At 54.1% G+C, this 15,127-nt stretch overlaps 1 protein-coding gene across 1 annotated transcript; it reads left to right on the top strand.

Moving 5' to 3' along the window:
* The first annotated feature begins 6,440 nt into the window (after positions 1-6,440).
* On the top strand, positions 6,441-8,291 carry ZG16B (zymogen granule protein 16B). The gene is given in 3 exon segments (XM_059038618.1): positions 6,441-6,504; positions 6,730-6,835; positions 7,946-8,291. Coding segments are annotated over 3 exon segments (507 nt in total). The 5' UTR covers positions 6,441-6,449.
* Positions 8,292-15,127: the final 6,836 nt, after the last annotated feature.

Below are 15,127 nucleotides of genomic sequence, written 5' to 3'. Positions count from 1 at the left end.
TGAGACCCGGCTGCTCAAGCAGTCCAGGTATTCATCTAGAAGTGAGGAGATGGCACAGCATCCTCATTTCCTCATTGGATGTTTACTTAAAAAAAAGCAGGTAGATGAAAATCCAGCGAATTAAGGGGCCTGAAACAATGCTTATTCCCATGCACTTATTTCTATGTTGTGATGACTCTGGCCTCCCCGTTGCCATCACCCCCATTGTCAGTCTCCAGCTGCTCAGGCTCTCTGTGTAGAGTCCTTCTTCATGGGGGGCTCCCTTTCTCTCCATCCCCAGGTCTCTCCCTTACTGGGTCTGATGGCAGAGCCACCAGATCATCTGCCTAATAAAGAGGCTTGTTTTTCTTTTTAATGTGGGAAGGAGATCATGGCTTGAAGAAATGGCACTTGTGCTGTCTGAGGCTGCTCATCTGCTCATTTTTAGCCTCATCATGCCCCTGCCCTAGACAAATGTTTCAAATAATGGGAGAAATGGTTCTGCAGAGCCAGACTTCTTAGCAAAGTAAAAATAGCTTTATGATGATTATCAAAGTAATCCATTCTCGTTAGAAAATAAAAGTCAACCAAAGGAGCTTAAAGAAGAAACTTTAAAAAACTCACCAGAGGACTTTGGCGCAGTGGTTGGGAATCCACCTGCCAATGCAGGGGACTTTGGTTCAATCCCTGGTCCAGGAAGATCCCACATGCCACAGAGCAACTAAGCCTGTGCGCCACAACTACTGAAGCCCCACCCCAGGGCTGTGTGCTGCAACTACTGAGCCCGTGTGCTGCAACTATGGAAGCCCACGCACCTATGTTCCGCAACAAGAGAAGCCACCGCAATGAAAAGCCCACGCACAGTAACGAAGACCCAACGAAGCCAAAAAAAAAAAAAAGAGACAGGTCTTCACTAAAAAAAAATTTAAGAATCAAAAAAATCACCAGAACCAAAGTTGTAATCAATCTCCTAGTGTTGAATATTTGAGCTATTGAAAAATTGTTGTCATTAAAAACAATATCTTGGGACTTCCCTGGTGGTGCAATGGTGAGAACTCTGCACTCCCAATGCAGGGGGCCTGGGTTTGATCCCTGGTCAGGGAACTAGATCCCACATGCGTGCCACAACTAAGAGTTCACATACCACAACTAAGGAGCTGACAAGCACAACTAAGGAGCACGCCTGCCGCAACCAAGACCTGGCACAACCAAAACCAAAACCAAAACAAAAAGATATCTTCAGGAAAATCTTCATTTATAAATTTAGCACACCTTTCTAATAATTTCTAAGGATAACTTTTCTATGCGTGCAATGCTTTAGCCAAATGAGCTTCATGCTTTTAAGTTTTTTAAGCCACAAGAAGGTCCCCAGTACACTCCCCCAGGAAAGTAAGAGGAACCCACTCCCACACTGTTCCTGACACTAACTTCCAATTTTATATCTTTTGAGATATAAAAATAGGTTTAAAAATGCATCTTATTTAAAAAAGAATAATTTTGTCTTTGTAAAATTAGTGCAATCTTATTTTTAAAATGGAAGCAATACAAAAAAGAACAGAAAAGAAAATAGAAAAATGTCCTAAATTCCACCATCTGGAAATAACCTTAGTTTTTTTGAACATTGTTCCAGAAATCTGTTTGGAAAGGCAAGTTCAAGGACAGACAGATGGAAGGATGGATAAGAGTGTGTGGGTCAGCATGGAGGCCTGCTTCTCCTAGACACCTCCAAACTCTAGAAAACAACACGACACTTTTTTTTTTTTTTTTTCTGTACGCGGGCCTCTCACTGTTGTGGCCTCTTCCGTCGCGGAGCACAGGCTCCGGACACGCAGACTCAGCAGCCATGGCTCACGGGCCCAGCCGCTCCGCGGCATGTGGGATCTTCCCAGACCGGGGCACGAACCCGTGTTCCCTGCATCAGCAGGCGGATTCTCAACTACTGCGCCACCAGGGAAGCCCCAACACAACATTTACAAATAATAATTCTCTAAGAATGCTGGATCCCAGCGATGTGGTGGAGCCTCTCAAAGATGTAGACAAATGGGGTTGGGTTGATTTGGGTCTAGGGGCTTGGAGGCAGGATACAGTGGATCTGGGGTTCATGAGAGGCTCTCAGGAAACCTCAGGCTGTTCGGGTAACTCCCTGGAGTGGGTTGAACCAGAAAGCGAGCCCTCACCAAGAACAGAATCTTCCGGAGCCTTGATCTTGGACTTCCAGCCTCCAGAACTGTGAGAAATAAACCTCTGTTGTTTAAGCCCCCCTCCCCCAACCCCGGTCTGTAGTATTTGTTACAGCAGCCAAGCTGACTGATCCACCAGATGAAAAACACCTGTGCCAGGGCAGCCTCAGGGAATTGAACCTGGAGATCTTGCCTCTCTCAACCTGACACTTGGGTATAGTTCATTTAATTTTCAGCATTTGCGCTAGTGGAATTTTTTGTTTCTTTTTATTTTTGGCTGTGTTGGGTCATTGTTGCTACACACAGGCTTTCTCTAGTTGCCGCAGGCGGGGGCTACTCTTTGTTGCGGTGCAAGGGCTTCTCATTTTTGTGGCTTTTCTTGTTTCAGAGCACGGGCTCTGGGCATGCGGGCTTCGGTAGTCGTGGCACGTGGGCTCAGTAGTTGTGGCTTGTGGACTCTAGAGTGCAGGCCCAGTAGTTGTGGTTCACGGGCTTAGTTGTTCCACAGCATGTGGGATCTTCCCAGGCCAGGGCTCGAACCCATACCACCATGCCACCAGGGAAGCCCCAACACTAATGGAATTTTAATTACATAAAAGATTAGAGAAAAATGTGTGGTTGGGTGACCTAGCATTCCATTAAAAATATTGAGTTTCTCTGGGGAAAAGTGGAGAAAAATGTTTTGCTTAGAGCATCCGATGAGATTTTTGAATGAATGAGTAAAAGGTTTAAAAGTAAAAAGTCAAGAGTTTCAAAAATGCACAGCCAAGTTTTCCCCTTAGGATGGGCCTCCTTGTCTGGTAGCAGCCACCCGAAGGCAAGCCCAGGCACAAAGGCCAGCTTTGGACTTCCCTTGAGGCCGGGACAAAGTGCCCCTTCCCTTCTGATCTTTCCCCCTCCCCCACTCAGCGGGATCTTCCATCTGATTCCTGAGGCCTAAGGCATCAGATGAGGCCACGTGCAGGAGTCAGCACCCACACCTCGCCCCAGGAGTCTGAGCCCCGGACGCAGGATCCAGCCTGTGAGCCAGGGTGGGGCTCCCTACAGAGGGCTGTAGGGAGGTGCCCACCAGCTCTGAGTGCGCTGGGGACAGAGGCCCTCAGTCTGCTGTGCCTCAGGCTGCAGAGCACAGAGGGGTCTTCGCAAGCCCCACATCCAGGTGGGAGGGAGGCAAGGATGTCAGCCCTGACCCACCCCTGACCCACAAGCCAGCCAGCCCAGCGTCTGCCTCTGCTGGGAGAAGGGGACCCAATTGTTCCAGGCTCCTGACAGAGTGAGATCCGGGGCACGCCCACACAGGGGATTATGGTTTCAATGCTGCTAAATCCCCTTGTGGGCAGCCCTGATCCCAAGGAACAAAGGGCCAGTGTTGAGTCTCCTGAGTGGGCTCAGGGCCAGCACTGGGCCAGTGTGGACAAGGGGGGCAGGGCTCCTCTGGGGGTGGGGCTTCCAGCATAGGTATGCATGCTGTACACGGCTGTGCAGGGTGAGTGCAAGCTCCTAGGTATAGGGAAAGCTGGGCAAGTGTGTGTGTGTTAAAGGGTGCATCCACGTGTGAGCCTGTGGTGCACTCGTGCATTTTGAACGCGTGTGTGTGCATGTGCAGCCCTTATAAGCATGCTCATGCACTCTATGAAAATGCACCTCCCGTGTGCTCTTGGGCATGTCCTGTCAACCCTTCCTTGTCCAGGCTGGCAGCCATTTCTTCCTCCAACTTCCACCCCAGGGACTTCTTCCTGGAGTCCCAGCCCAGACAGACCCTCCTTCTGGGCTCAAACCCTGGCAGCCTGCATCTAGAAGGAAGGCTCAAGAACAGACAGCATTAGCAGAAAAAGTGCCCAAGGGTGGGCTGGGACAAGAACACAAGTCCTGTTTTTGATGTCTCTGGGCTCTTTCCTCTAGGAGCTGTGCCTGCCCAGGTCCTAGGCCTCTTCCACCTCCGCCTCCCCCAGGAGGATCCCAGGGCCTCGGGAGGGGTTCTCTGCCCCTCTGCAGCCTGCTGGCCCTGCCCTTCCCCAGACCAGTCTCTGATTCATTCATGGGGCTGAAGGCCTCTGGTGACTGGGTGAAGGCTCTGGAGGACAATGGGGGCTCTCATCTTTGCAACATGAGTCAGTGGCGGCCTGGGCCCTAGGAGCCTGTCCAGGGAGACCAGTTGCAGGGCCAGAAGGAGGGGTACGGCTTTCTGGACAAAGCTGCTCTCTTCTCCCTTCTGCCCACTAAAGGCTGGTTGTCAAATGAAGCCCCCAAGCCCCCTGCAGCCACGACCATGGACAGGGCTGCATCTGTTGCAGGGTAGGGACAGGGATCCTGACTTTGTGGGTGAAGGGCCACGCGTTTCAGGTTTTCTGGGCCATAAAGTCTCTGTCACACCTGACCAGCTCTGTCTTTGCAGCCTGGATGCAGCCCCAAATGATATGCAAATGAATGGGCAATAACAGTTGTTTGTGGACAATTGCATTGGCATCTCATGAACTGGCCACGAGTCACATTCTTCTCCTGAATTTTTTCTAACCATTTAAAAATATAAAAATTATTCTTACCTCACAGATTGTGCAAAAACCAATGGAGGGCTGGACTTGGCCTTTGGACCATAGTGTACTGACCCCTGGCCTAGGGACCTGATGTAAGTAAGGAAGTGACAGCTAGACAGGGCCTCCACCCTGACCCCAGGCCCCCCAGCACAGCCATCTCGATGAAGCCAACGTCCCCATTTCCTGGCAGCCAGCACTTCCAAGTGAGGCTGTGAACACACCAGACCATGCTCTGCACCCCTTCTCCTTGTAACCACATGGGGGGGTTGGTTCAGGACACTGTAGTCTATGCCCAGCCTGTTTCCTGTGGCAACGCGTCAGCACAGCTGTGGGGTCCATTTCTTCTCCAGGCTGAGTAGTTCACCGCCACAGCGAGGACACCACCATTCATGGAACCTGTCACCTAGACGGACAGGTCTGTTGTGTCTTATCTTGGGCGATTCCAAAGGCTGCTCAGAGAATAACCTGCATACCTGACCACAGGTGTAAAGCTTTTGGTGTTCAGGCCCCTGGATGGAGAAGGATCTCACTGAATTCTCGTAACACCTGTGAGGGGGGTCTATTGCTACCTGCATATAACAGAGGGGACAATTGAAGCACACGAGGGTGACATGAGCTCACCAAAGGGCATGCCTAGGAAGTAGGGAAGTGGAGATTCAGACCCGATCTGGCTCCAGATCCATGCCCACAGTACCCCTATGTTGAGGACTGTGATCCCATGGCTCTTCCCAAAGGTCAGGGAGGCCGTGCAGACAGCCTGAGCTCCATCCAGTCACAGAAAGCCAGGCCTTGCTGTACCAAGAGGGTCCCCAGATCCCCTGCCCTCAAGAAACATCCCATTCCCTCCAAGATCAAGTCTGACCCCTCAGCCTTGCCCAGGAGCTCTGGGGAGAACTGGCCTGGAGAATCACCCTGTCCCCACCCACAGCACCTCCTGTCCTGTGTCATTGCTGCTGGTCATCCCATAGCCCATTCAGCCCAGTTCATCCCCAGACCCAGCACAAAGGAAAGCTCTCAGACATCTTCCAGTGACAGGCCATGGAGGGCCAGCGCCTGGGGTGTCTCTACCACCTGGCACCAGACACTCAGAACTGGACTGTCCACTCTGGCTCTCTGAGGGCCAGAAGGGAAAGGCCAGGGGGGGCAGAGCTCTGCCCAAGCATGAATAAGGCCCTGGACCAGGTTCTGCATGAGGTAGGAGCCCTGAGCCCCATGAAGCTACTGGGGACAGCTACCCCGAAGCACCCCTGTGGGGTTGAACCCCATTTGGTCAAGCTGGAAAGGACTCTCAGGAAACCTCCCCCACCTCCAAAGTCAAGGTCAAGTGCAGGTGCCCAGGAGAGAGACCCATGGGTGACAGCAAAAATGCTTGTCACTGTTTCATTTTGTTTGTGTAGGCCACAGGGCCAAGACAGTAAACACAGCACGTCCGGGATCCTCCCCCTGGATGGCTCTGGGGATTCCTCCAGGAAGAGCCCCCACTGCCCAGCTCCTTTCTGTCCCCCTGGTGGTCCCTTCGTTCCTTCACTCTGGAGGGGGGCCTATAGGGCCCAGGAAGGTATAAAGGGCCAGATGGAGGGCGCCCAGGCACAACAAGACTCCCCAGTGCCAGGACTGGACCACAAGACTCTCCAGGCCAGGTAAGGCGGTGCCCCCTGCCATGGATGGGCCAACGATATCGGGTGGGGCTCCTCTCTGAGAGTCAGATGGCCTGTTCTCTTCTCTCCAGGAGCCCTTGACTCACCAGCCAGAAGCCATGCTGCTGTGGCTGACCCTCACCCTCCTGTGGAGCCCCACCTGCTGGTCAGGGTGTAAGTCTAGCTGGGTCTCCCCACTCCAGCCCATCCCCCTGGAGGCCACCCTCACCTCCCTCCATCCAGGACCTGGGGTCTGGGCCCAGCCCTTCTCACAGACTAACTCTAGTCTCAGGCGTGTCCCATTGTCTGGCGGGGGTACATCCTCTTCTGGGCAGAAATAACCAACATGTCCCTGTGCAGTTTTTTTTCTTTTATCCCACCTGGTTCTTCATCTAATAGAAACATACGGGCCCGGAGGAAGATGGCATTTCAGTACCTTTAAAGACTATGAAAATGAAATCACTGGGATTCAAGTGTTTATAGGTGCTATCGGCATATTTAAGAGGTGAGTAGGAGCAGGACCATGGAGCCCCTCACTGTGTCCCAACTCCTGCCCCAGTCTTGGGAACAGGGGTAGTGGGGCTTAGGGCCCCTTCTCCCAACACCCTCACTGGGTTCCTGATGACTCTATGAGTTCAGTTGAGTCCTTGGAGTCCTGGAGCCACCAGCCATAACCTTTTTTTGGTCCCTTTTCCTCTGCAGCTTCCTCTCCTGCACACCAGCTCTACTCCCTTCTCTCTCTTCCTGCAAGTCCGGCCTCTGCTTCTTGGGTTGATCTAAAGGGAAGGGTAGATGATGCTTCTCCCTACTTTGTCCTTTCAACCCAAACTCAACTCAACCATACATGGTCTCTCAGTTTGAGAATAACTGATGGGAAAAGCAGGAGAAAGGTCTGCCCAGTTTAGGGTCAGAGAGAAAATGAAGTGAGGGTCAGAGTGGACCACTGATTGAATACAAGAAGTATATAGAGGCAGCAAGCCCAGGGTCTTCCACTAATGATGGGGTGGGGGCATTGCTCAAGGTCTGGGGTGGATCTTTGCTCTGCATTTACTGTGTCCCAGGGACCTGGGAGAGGGAATGGGCCAGAGCTCCAGGCACTAAAGGGGACAGAATGTGGGTGGGGCCAGATGAGGAAGGGAGGCTCTGGGACAGGCATCAGGGTCAGGGAAGGTCACAGATAAGAGTCACCTACTTCTCAGGCCTGCCACCTGGACTTGTTGGAGTGATTGGGGCTCCGAAACCTGGGCCCAGGGGCAGCTCCCTGCTCTGAGTCATGACAGTAGCTGGCACCTCCTGAGCATCATGGTGACTGGGTACCTTGTGGAGCTCTCCTGATGGAAGTTCTCAGTGACTGCTCCCCCAATCACTCCCACTTTGCAGATGAGCACACTGAGGCCTGGAGATGCTAGGTAACAAGCCCCAAATCACAAAACTTGAAAGTGGCAAAGCAGGGGATTGAGATAAGGAAGCCTGTTTCAGGCACCTAAAGTCACATGCTCAGGGACTTATGCTGCAGTGACAGGGCTGTCCTTCTTGCTGGTGACCAGGGGATAGAGGACCTAGGGGTGGTGAGTCACCTGGATCCCGGGCCTTCAAAGGTCTCCCTTCCTCCCAGTATCCAGGTGAGGTTTGGATCCTCCTGGAATGAAAAATATGGAGTCTCAGGTGGGAAGCCCCAGGAATGCCTCCCACTGCCAGGTTAACACATTATAAAAGTTCCTACAAGCTTTTCCTCCAGCACCTGGTCATACACACTGACTTTGAGCGCTGGAGAGGAAGCACTCTCCACATTTGGAGAGGAAGGTGGCAGGACCTTTATTGACTCCCTGGGTAACAGTAAGGAAGTGCTCACTGGACTCTTTGGGAATTATGGGCTCCTGGGCATTTCCAGTATCGGCTTTGAGTGGGGTTATCCTCCAGTAGCCTTGAACTCTGTTCCACCAAATAGCACCACAACCTAAAAGAAATGAGTGCTCCTGGGTCTCCAGGGCTGGGACCTGTGTTACCCTGCTGAGGCCATCTGGCTGGTGGTGGGCTTCATGCACAGGGGAGTCTGAGTTGAGACCCTGAATCAGAATCCATCAATAAATCAAGCTTCCGAAGCAACAGGGCATCCAGGCATGGTCCTTGAGTCTGGGATATGAGCACAGCCTTCTGAGCTTTTGGGGAATAAGGCCTCCGGGGCGGAGTTCACTGAGCAGAGTTGCAGGACGAGGCAGGAGGTGGGTCTGACACCCCAGGCCTCGGTGATTTTGCCCAGGATGCTGGGCCTGCCCATGCAGACCCCAGGCTGATCCCATAATCTATGAGGATTCCTGGCTCCAAGGATGCCCCATCCCCCACTCCATGCTGCAAGCCCATCCAGGTGGCCTGTGCTGCCCAGGCTCAATTCCAGGCTTCTCTGAGTGTGCAAAGGGCTTCAGGGAAACCATTCATTCATTCGTTCATACATTCATTCACTCACTCAGCATACATTTGCCAAGGCCTGGTCCACAACAGGCTCCCTGGACACCAAAGAAATTAAGAGGCCGGCTATCCAGCTGGGGACACCCGATGGGGGACAGGTGCAGAAGCAGATGGAGGCAGTTGGTTACTGCATCTGAACTGATAGAGACAGGTGTAGCACCTTGTGCATAGGCACATGCCCAGTGATGGGGTAGGCTTCAGGGAAGCCTTTCTGGAGGAGGCAACATCTGAGCTAAGTCCTAAAGGCTGAGTGAGAACTAGCCAGGTGGGGACAAGGGGAGGAGGGCATTGCAGACCAAGAGATCAACATGGGCAAAGGCCAGAACCAGGGGTAGTCAAGCACAGCACTCCTTGAAGAGTGGTCATTTGTTATAGCTCAAAGGAAAACTAAAGCAGACCCCAGGCCTTTCACATTCTATCAAATGCATCTATCAAACTGCAACAGCCAAACACTCAGCCATGGTGCAAAGCACCAGGCCCTGTCCCACCTCAGCTCCCTGCCCCAGCAGCCCTAGAAGGACAGGACGTCTATTGTCTCCATTTGCAAAAGGAGGAAACGGAGGCGCAGAGAGCACCTGTGGCTCGGCCTGTCACACAGCACTAAGTGGCAGAGTCGGGATTCAGGTTGAGGAAGTCTGGCTTCAAAGTCTGGGCTCAGAGCTGCAGACCCAGCAAAAGTTTCCTAACGAATCCTCATGTCTCTTTGTGATACTCACTGACATGTTCCTCTTCTCTAATTCTAATTTTACATGCTGGTTGAGAGTCACTTAGTGTTTCTTAACCTGGAGTCTGTGGGAAAATTCAGGAATCCATGAACTCGGATCAGGAAAAAAGCACCAATATTTTCATTGTCTTCTACTGGAAATTTCACGTTTCCATCGGTAGAAGGGACCTGGGACCCCTCTTTAACAGCGCCTGTGCCCTCGTCATATCAATTACAGTTTTCCCAGATAGCTTGAAATTCACACTCAGCACTGCTTCCAAATTATGGCTGTTTGTGTTTTGCTTTTTCCAAAAAAAATTTTGCGACACCCCACTTGCAATGAAGGATGGTTCCCCGACCCCAGGGATCGAACCCTGGCCTCCACAGTAAAAGCACCAAATCCTAACCACTAGGCCACCAGGGAACCCACAGATTTGCCCTTTCCTGAATCAATAATAAAAGCACAGGTGTTCATAGGACACTTGTAAGGCACGTGTTAACAGGTGTATCTGCAGCTACTTTGTGGCACGTTCCTTTCTTCTAGTGTCAGGGGAAGGCAGAAGGAAGGAACAAGAAAGGGCAGCGAAACTCACAATGGAGATTTTCCAGTCTTAGGCTTGATTAAGGGGAATCTCCAGCTCTGTCTGCGCTGTGCTATGCTCTTTGCTGAGGGCTTAGCAGGCTGGCAGCTCTTCTACATTCCCTCATCCCCAGGTGGGCTCCCTCCTTGTCACAAGGGGTCGAATAGGTGACAGCCTGTCCTCCTGTGTGGTCCCCTGGGGAGGTGGGTTGGGTTGTGCTGAGCTCTGCATGTGCCCATTAGCTGGGGGACGTTTGCAAGAAACAGGGACAGGGAAGGGGGCTGAACGCTGGCTGGGAAGAGACTGAGGAGCCAGGGGCACCTGGAGCTCAGCAGGGGTCTCTGTGGATCAGGGGCAATGGGGTGTGGCAATGATTGCCTGGCTCAGGACTTGTCACTGGGGTCCTGCCTGGCCTTGGCCACCATCTCCCCTAGTGACCTCAGGCAGGGTGTGGAACCTCTCTGGGGCTGCTTTTTCAGATACAGTGGGAATAATGCAGTGATGTGATGTCACCTGGATCAGGACACTAGTCTGATATCACTCTGATTCGAGTGATATTCCACCAGCAGTGTTATCCCACAAGTCCTTGGACGGGGCAGTGTGATTAGACTTTTAATTTACTTAGAAGAGCACAAGCAACTCCACCTAAACGAGGGAAGGGTGGGGCCCTGTCTCCCACTTTCTCTGCAGCCTGCCTTCTGTTCCCTGCAGTTGCTTCTGTGTCTCCAACCCCTTGGGGGTCAGCTAGGGCAGAACCTGCCTGATTTCTTCCTTCTCACGTACTCAGGGCTCTGTGCCTCTTGGGTGTTTCAGAGCAGACATCAGTCCTGGAGTGGGGGAGGGGGGCGCCGGAGGGGGGAGTGTGTGGCTGGAAAGTCTGCCTCCCTCCCAGCATCCGGCTGAGGTTTAGGGCGCACTGGAGCCCGCGGTAAGGAGCCCCCAGCGGTAGCGGGCCGGAGTCCTTGCGGTAGACGCGCTAGAGGGTCACCCGGGCTGCCTGCATCCGGCACCTGCGCTGCGGCACCAGCAGGGGGCGCCAGACCACCATCGGGTACAGCACGGGCCTGCGGTTCAGCGCCCGCCCTCCCGCCTCCCGGCGGCCACTCCCGTCCGCCAACGGCCAGCATCTGCTCCACTGCCTTTCGGGAATCGGCTTCAAGTGGGGATTTGGCCCAGAGAAGCCGTCCGCCCAGTCGGCCAGCCGCGGTGACCAGAGAGCTAAAGACCCGCGCGGGGAAGCAGGACCCAGCGAGGCCCAGTGCGGTCCTGAGCCGGTCTCGGGTCCCACCACGCGCTGCTTCCTCGCGGCCGGGTGGGCCCCCTCACCTGTTGGGACCAGAGGCCAGGTGACCCCGGGCTGTCACCAATCTGCAAGGCCAGAGTGATGCTGAATGCCCGTGTTGAAGAAAGGTTCTGCACACACGTGAGCCCGCATGATTCTTTTCCCCAAGGGGAGTGGCTCCAGGCGCCCCCAAGCTCCCTGGCCCCGCGCACTGTGCGAGCCTTATATCCTGATGACCGGAGGTCCTGAGAACAGCGTCTCAGGACGCTGTCTCCACCACGCGTGACGCCGTGGGGCCCGGGCAGGGCTTGGCCCGGAGGACACCTCAGTGTTTGCAGTGGGAACGATGAAGGAATTCCCAAGAACCGGCTCCCAAATAAGGATGAACTGTGCCCAGGACGGTGCTTCGCAGTTAGTCCCCACAACAGCGCCTGAGCTGGCGCCACGCCTGCTCCGCCCCCTCCCTCCCCTCCTCCCCCCACCCGCTCCTCTTCCTGCTCTCCTCCAAATGCTCTTCTTCTCCTACCTTCCCCAGTCTAAGGCAGTGACTGCTGTGGGGATCAGTGCTGTCACTCTTCCCATCAACACTGTCCCTTTCTGACCCTCGTTGTTGCCAACCAGGAGGCACTGGGAGGCGACCCCCTCCCAGCTGCCAGCCCCAGGAAAGGTGGGCCCCAGAAAACGGGTTGAGCCTCCTCAGTACTGGAAACATTTCCTTTTTAGCAAGTCAGGGGCAAGGAATTAATTATGCAACAGAAAGGAACTGGTTCCAGAGTGCTGCTTGTGACTACTGCTTTCTGTTGCAATGTTTTGTGAACATGAGTAATTCTCCTGTGATTTGATTTATTCCTGCAACGGGGGTGGATGGATGGAAGGATGGAAGGATGGACTGAAGGAACACTAGCATCCATCCTGCATCCATGTGGGGCCAGGCTTAATGCCAGGTGGTTTCACAATTGTTCTCTCATTTAATCCTCACAACACCTCTCAGGTGGGTGTTAACATACTATCTTTACAGATGAGGGAACCCAGGCTGAGAGTCTTGATGTAATTTACCCAGTGGTTGTGGAATTTAAACTCACTATCACTCTGCCCCCTGCTCCCCTGTTCAGATGTCCATCCAGTGCCCATCTGGGTGCCATCTGGGGGGAGAGATGTCGGTTCCTGAGTGTTCCCACACACTTCAAAACTCACACAGCAAGCTGTCTCCCTGCAGGTTTCCTTCCGCTGCTCTGGGAACTCGGGGCCCAGAACTTACAGGGACTTTGGCAGAGCCGGCTTGGCCCCTGTGATCTCCTTTTCAGTGGTTCTACAAAAGTTAAGAAACCAGGCACGTGTCAAACCTGAGCCCTGGGGTCCAGGCTGACGGAGGGACGGTTTATCCTGGGCTTGGATCCTGCTCTTCATCTGGCCTTTGGTCAGAAGTCAGCCTGTCAGCCTTCGGAATATCTGCGTACATTCTAACCCCTTCCTTATCCATGTCCTGGCTGAGCCATGGAGGGTCATTTGTTTGGGGGCTGTGAATTGTTTCTTCTCCACAGCACTGAACTCCCAGCCCCTAACCTGTCCCTGGACAGTGTCACTAGTCCCAGGACCACCAGAGGCACACCAGAGGCCCACCAGGGTGCAGGGACCACCGGCCAGCCATCAGGGGGCCCTTGAGAGACATTCAGCCGTGCAGCCAGGGTGGTTGGGAAGCCAGATGCTGAGAGGACCTGCTGGAGGTGGGGCAGCCCCTCCACTCCACTCCACCCCACCCCCAAGAGGCCCCAAGAGAACCCTCTTTGTCTGTTGCACCAAGCCGGGGTTGGGGTGGAGTTTTTTTTTTTTTTTTTTGCGGTTCGAGGGCCTCTCACTGTTGTGGCCTCTCCTGTTGCGGAGCACAGGCTCCGGACGCGCAGGCTCAGTGGCCATGGCTCACGGGCCTAGCCGCTCCGCAGCATGTGGGATCCTCCCAGACCGGGGCACAAACCCGCATCCCCTTCATCGGCAGGCGGACTCTCAACCACTGTACCACCAGGGAAGCCCTGGGGTGGAGTTTTATGAGCACAAGTGTCAGTCTTCCAGATCCTCTGCAAACACTCTCTGGAAGTGGCCAGGGAAACAGAGGACAAAGGGGCTGGTGTGTGTATCACAACCAAGGTCAGGCTGCAAGGTCTCCATGGGTTTTGCTCTTGGTTCAGGCTCCTTCCTCCTCACTCACCATCGGCACAAGTGGGAGGTGGGGTGGGGGGGAGGAGGCACCCCTGGATGGGGGAACTAAACTGTTTCTGCTGTCTTTTGCCAGCAAATGTGGGGTGCTCTGAGGAACACACACACACAACAGATACACCCAAACACAGACACATACAGAATGTACACTTAGACACATAAACACACACACATACATGTACACAAACATAGATCACAGAGACATATACAGACACACACACAAGCATATACACACAGAAACATAAATGTGCACATACACATGAGGCGTTTTGCTTAAGTGAAGGACCAGCTATTCTAGGAGTCATGATGCACCAGAGTCACTTTGAGCTCTGGGGCCTCAAGCGCCTGGGCTGTCACCTTCAAATCCCCAGTTTGAGGTCCATTTTTTCTGTGTCACCTCCAAGCCTCCTGAGTCGCAAATCCCACCAGAAGGGTGAGTCTGGACTGTATCACTCAGGGTTCACAGGGCCCCAAGCAAGAATAAGGCCACCGGCTCAAGCAGGGGCACAGCTTGGAACCCAGAGGTGCTTGAGGGAGACTTTGCCAGTGTTCCCCATCCAGTCTGTGTAGGTTGGCACATGGGTGTAGACACCAGGCTGGTATGGCCCAGCGCAGCCTGATTCCCAGCTTACAGTCCCAACCTGGATCCAAGCATCATAGATGGGGCAGAGCAGTGGCCCCCCCCAGTCACCCCAGGGACAGGGAGGGCAGGAGCTGAGCACGAGGCCTCCCGGGGCCCATGGGCCTGCATACCCTCTGCTGAGGCCACAGGGGCTGGGCAAGGATGCTGCTCCCTGTGGACGCTGTGGTGTGGGGGTGGGGACCGAGTGGGGACTCGAAGAACCTGGAGGGTGGGTGGAAGCCGCCGTCACCTCACAGGAGTCTTTTTTCCCATCACAAAGAGGCACAGAACATGTCATCCTGGATAAGGCCCTTCCTGGGGAGGCTGGGCTATCCTAGGTGCTCATCTGCTAGTACGTCTCCCAAACCCAGATGGGCCCAGCCACCGCCAGGGGGACCCGCACTAAGACTGGATCTTCTGCCCCTCTGCCCAGCCAGCTCCTCCCGCCTCCCAGAGCCAGGAGGCAGGGGCTGGGGCAGTAAGTTCAAGCCCCAGGCATCTGCCTGGGAACTGAGGGCCCTACTAATCTCACAGCCTCTCAGCCTCAACTGCACTGGCTCCTCCACAGGCAGAATCCGGGACACCGGCCCAAGGCCCCCAAGTCCTATGCAGGTCCCTGTGGTGAGAGGGCTCAGGGAGTCTCACTGCACCAGGAATCTGTCCCCTGAGCCACCCCTGCCCATGGTCAACGGTGGACAAGGAGACTGTTCACAGACACAGAGGCCAAGTTGGGATGGGAAAGGGAGGGAGCGACCCACCTGCCTCAACACAGTAGAGCTGGGATCCAAACACCCAGGAGGCACTGATGATCCCACATGCCAGCTTCCAGGGATGATGGTGCATGTGAGTGTCCCCACTATGTCAGCACCAGGGTCTGTGTCCCCTGGGTGGGCCTCAGCCACCCCTGCCCTCCAGGAGACTCTGCAAGACCA

Source organism: Kogia breviceps, chromosome 14 (assembly GCF_026419965.1).
Source record: "Kogia breviceps isolate mKogBre1 chromosome 14, mKogBre1 haplotype 1, whole genome shotgun sequence".
Taxonomy (NCBI): Eukaryota; Metazoa; Chordata; class Mammalia; order Artiodactyla; family Physeteridae; genus Kogia; species Kogia breviceps.
Note: the sequence above shows the minus strand (reverse complement) of the source record. Positions and strands in the feature narration are given on the sequence as shown.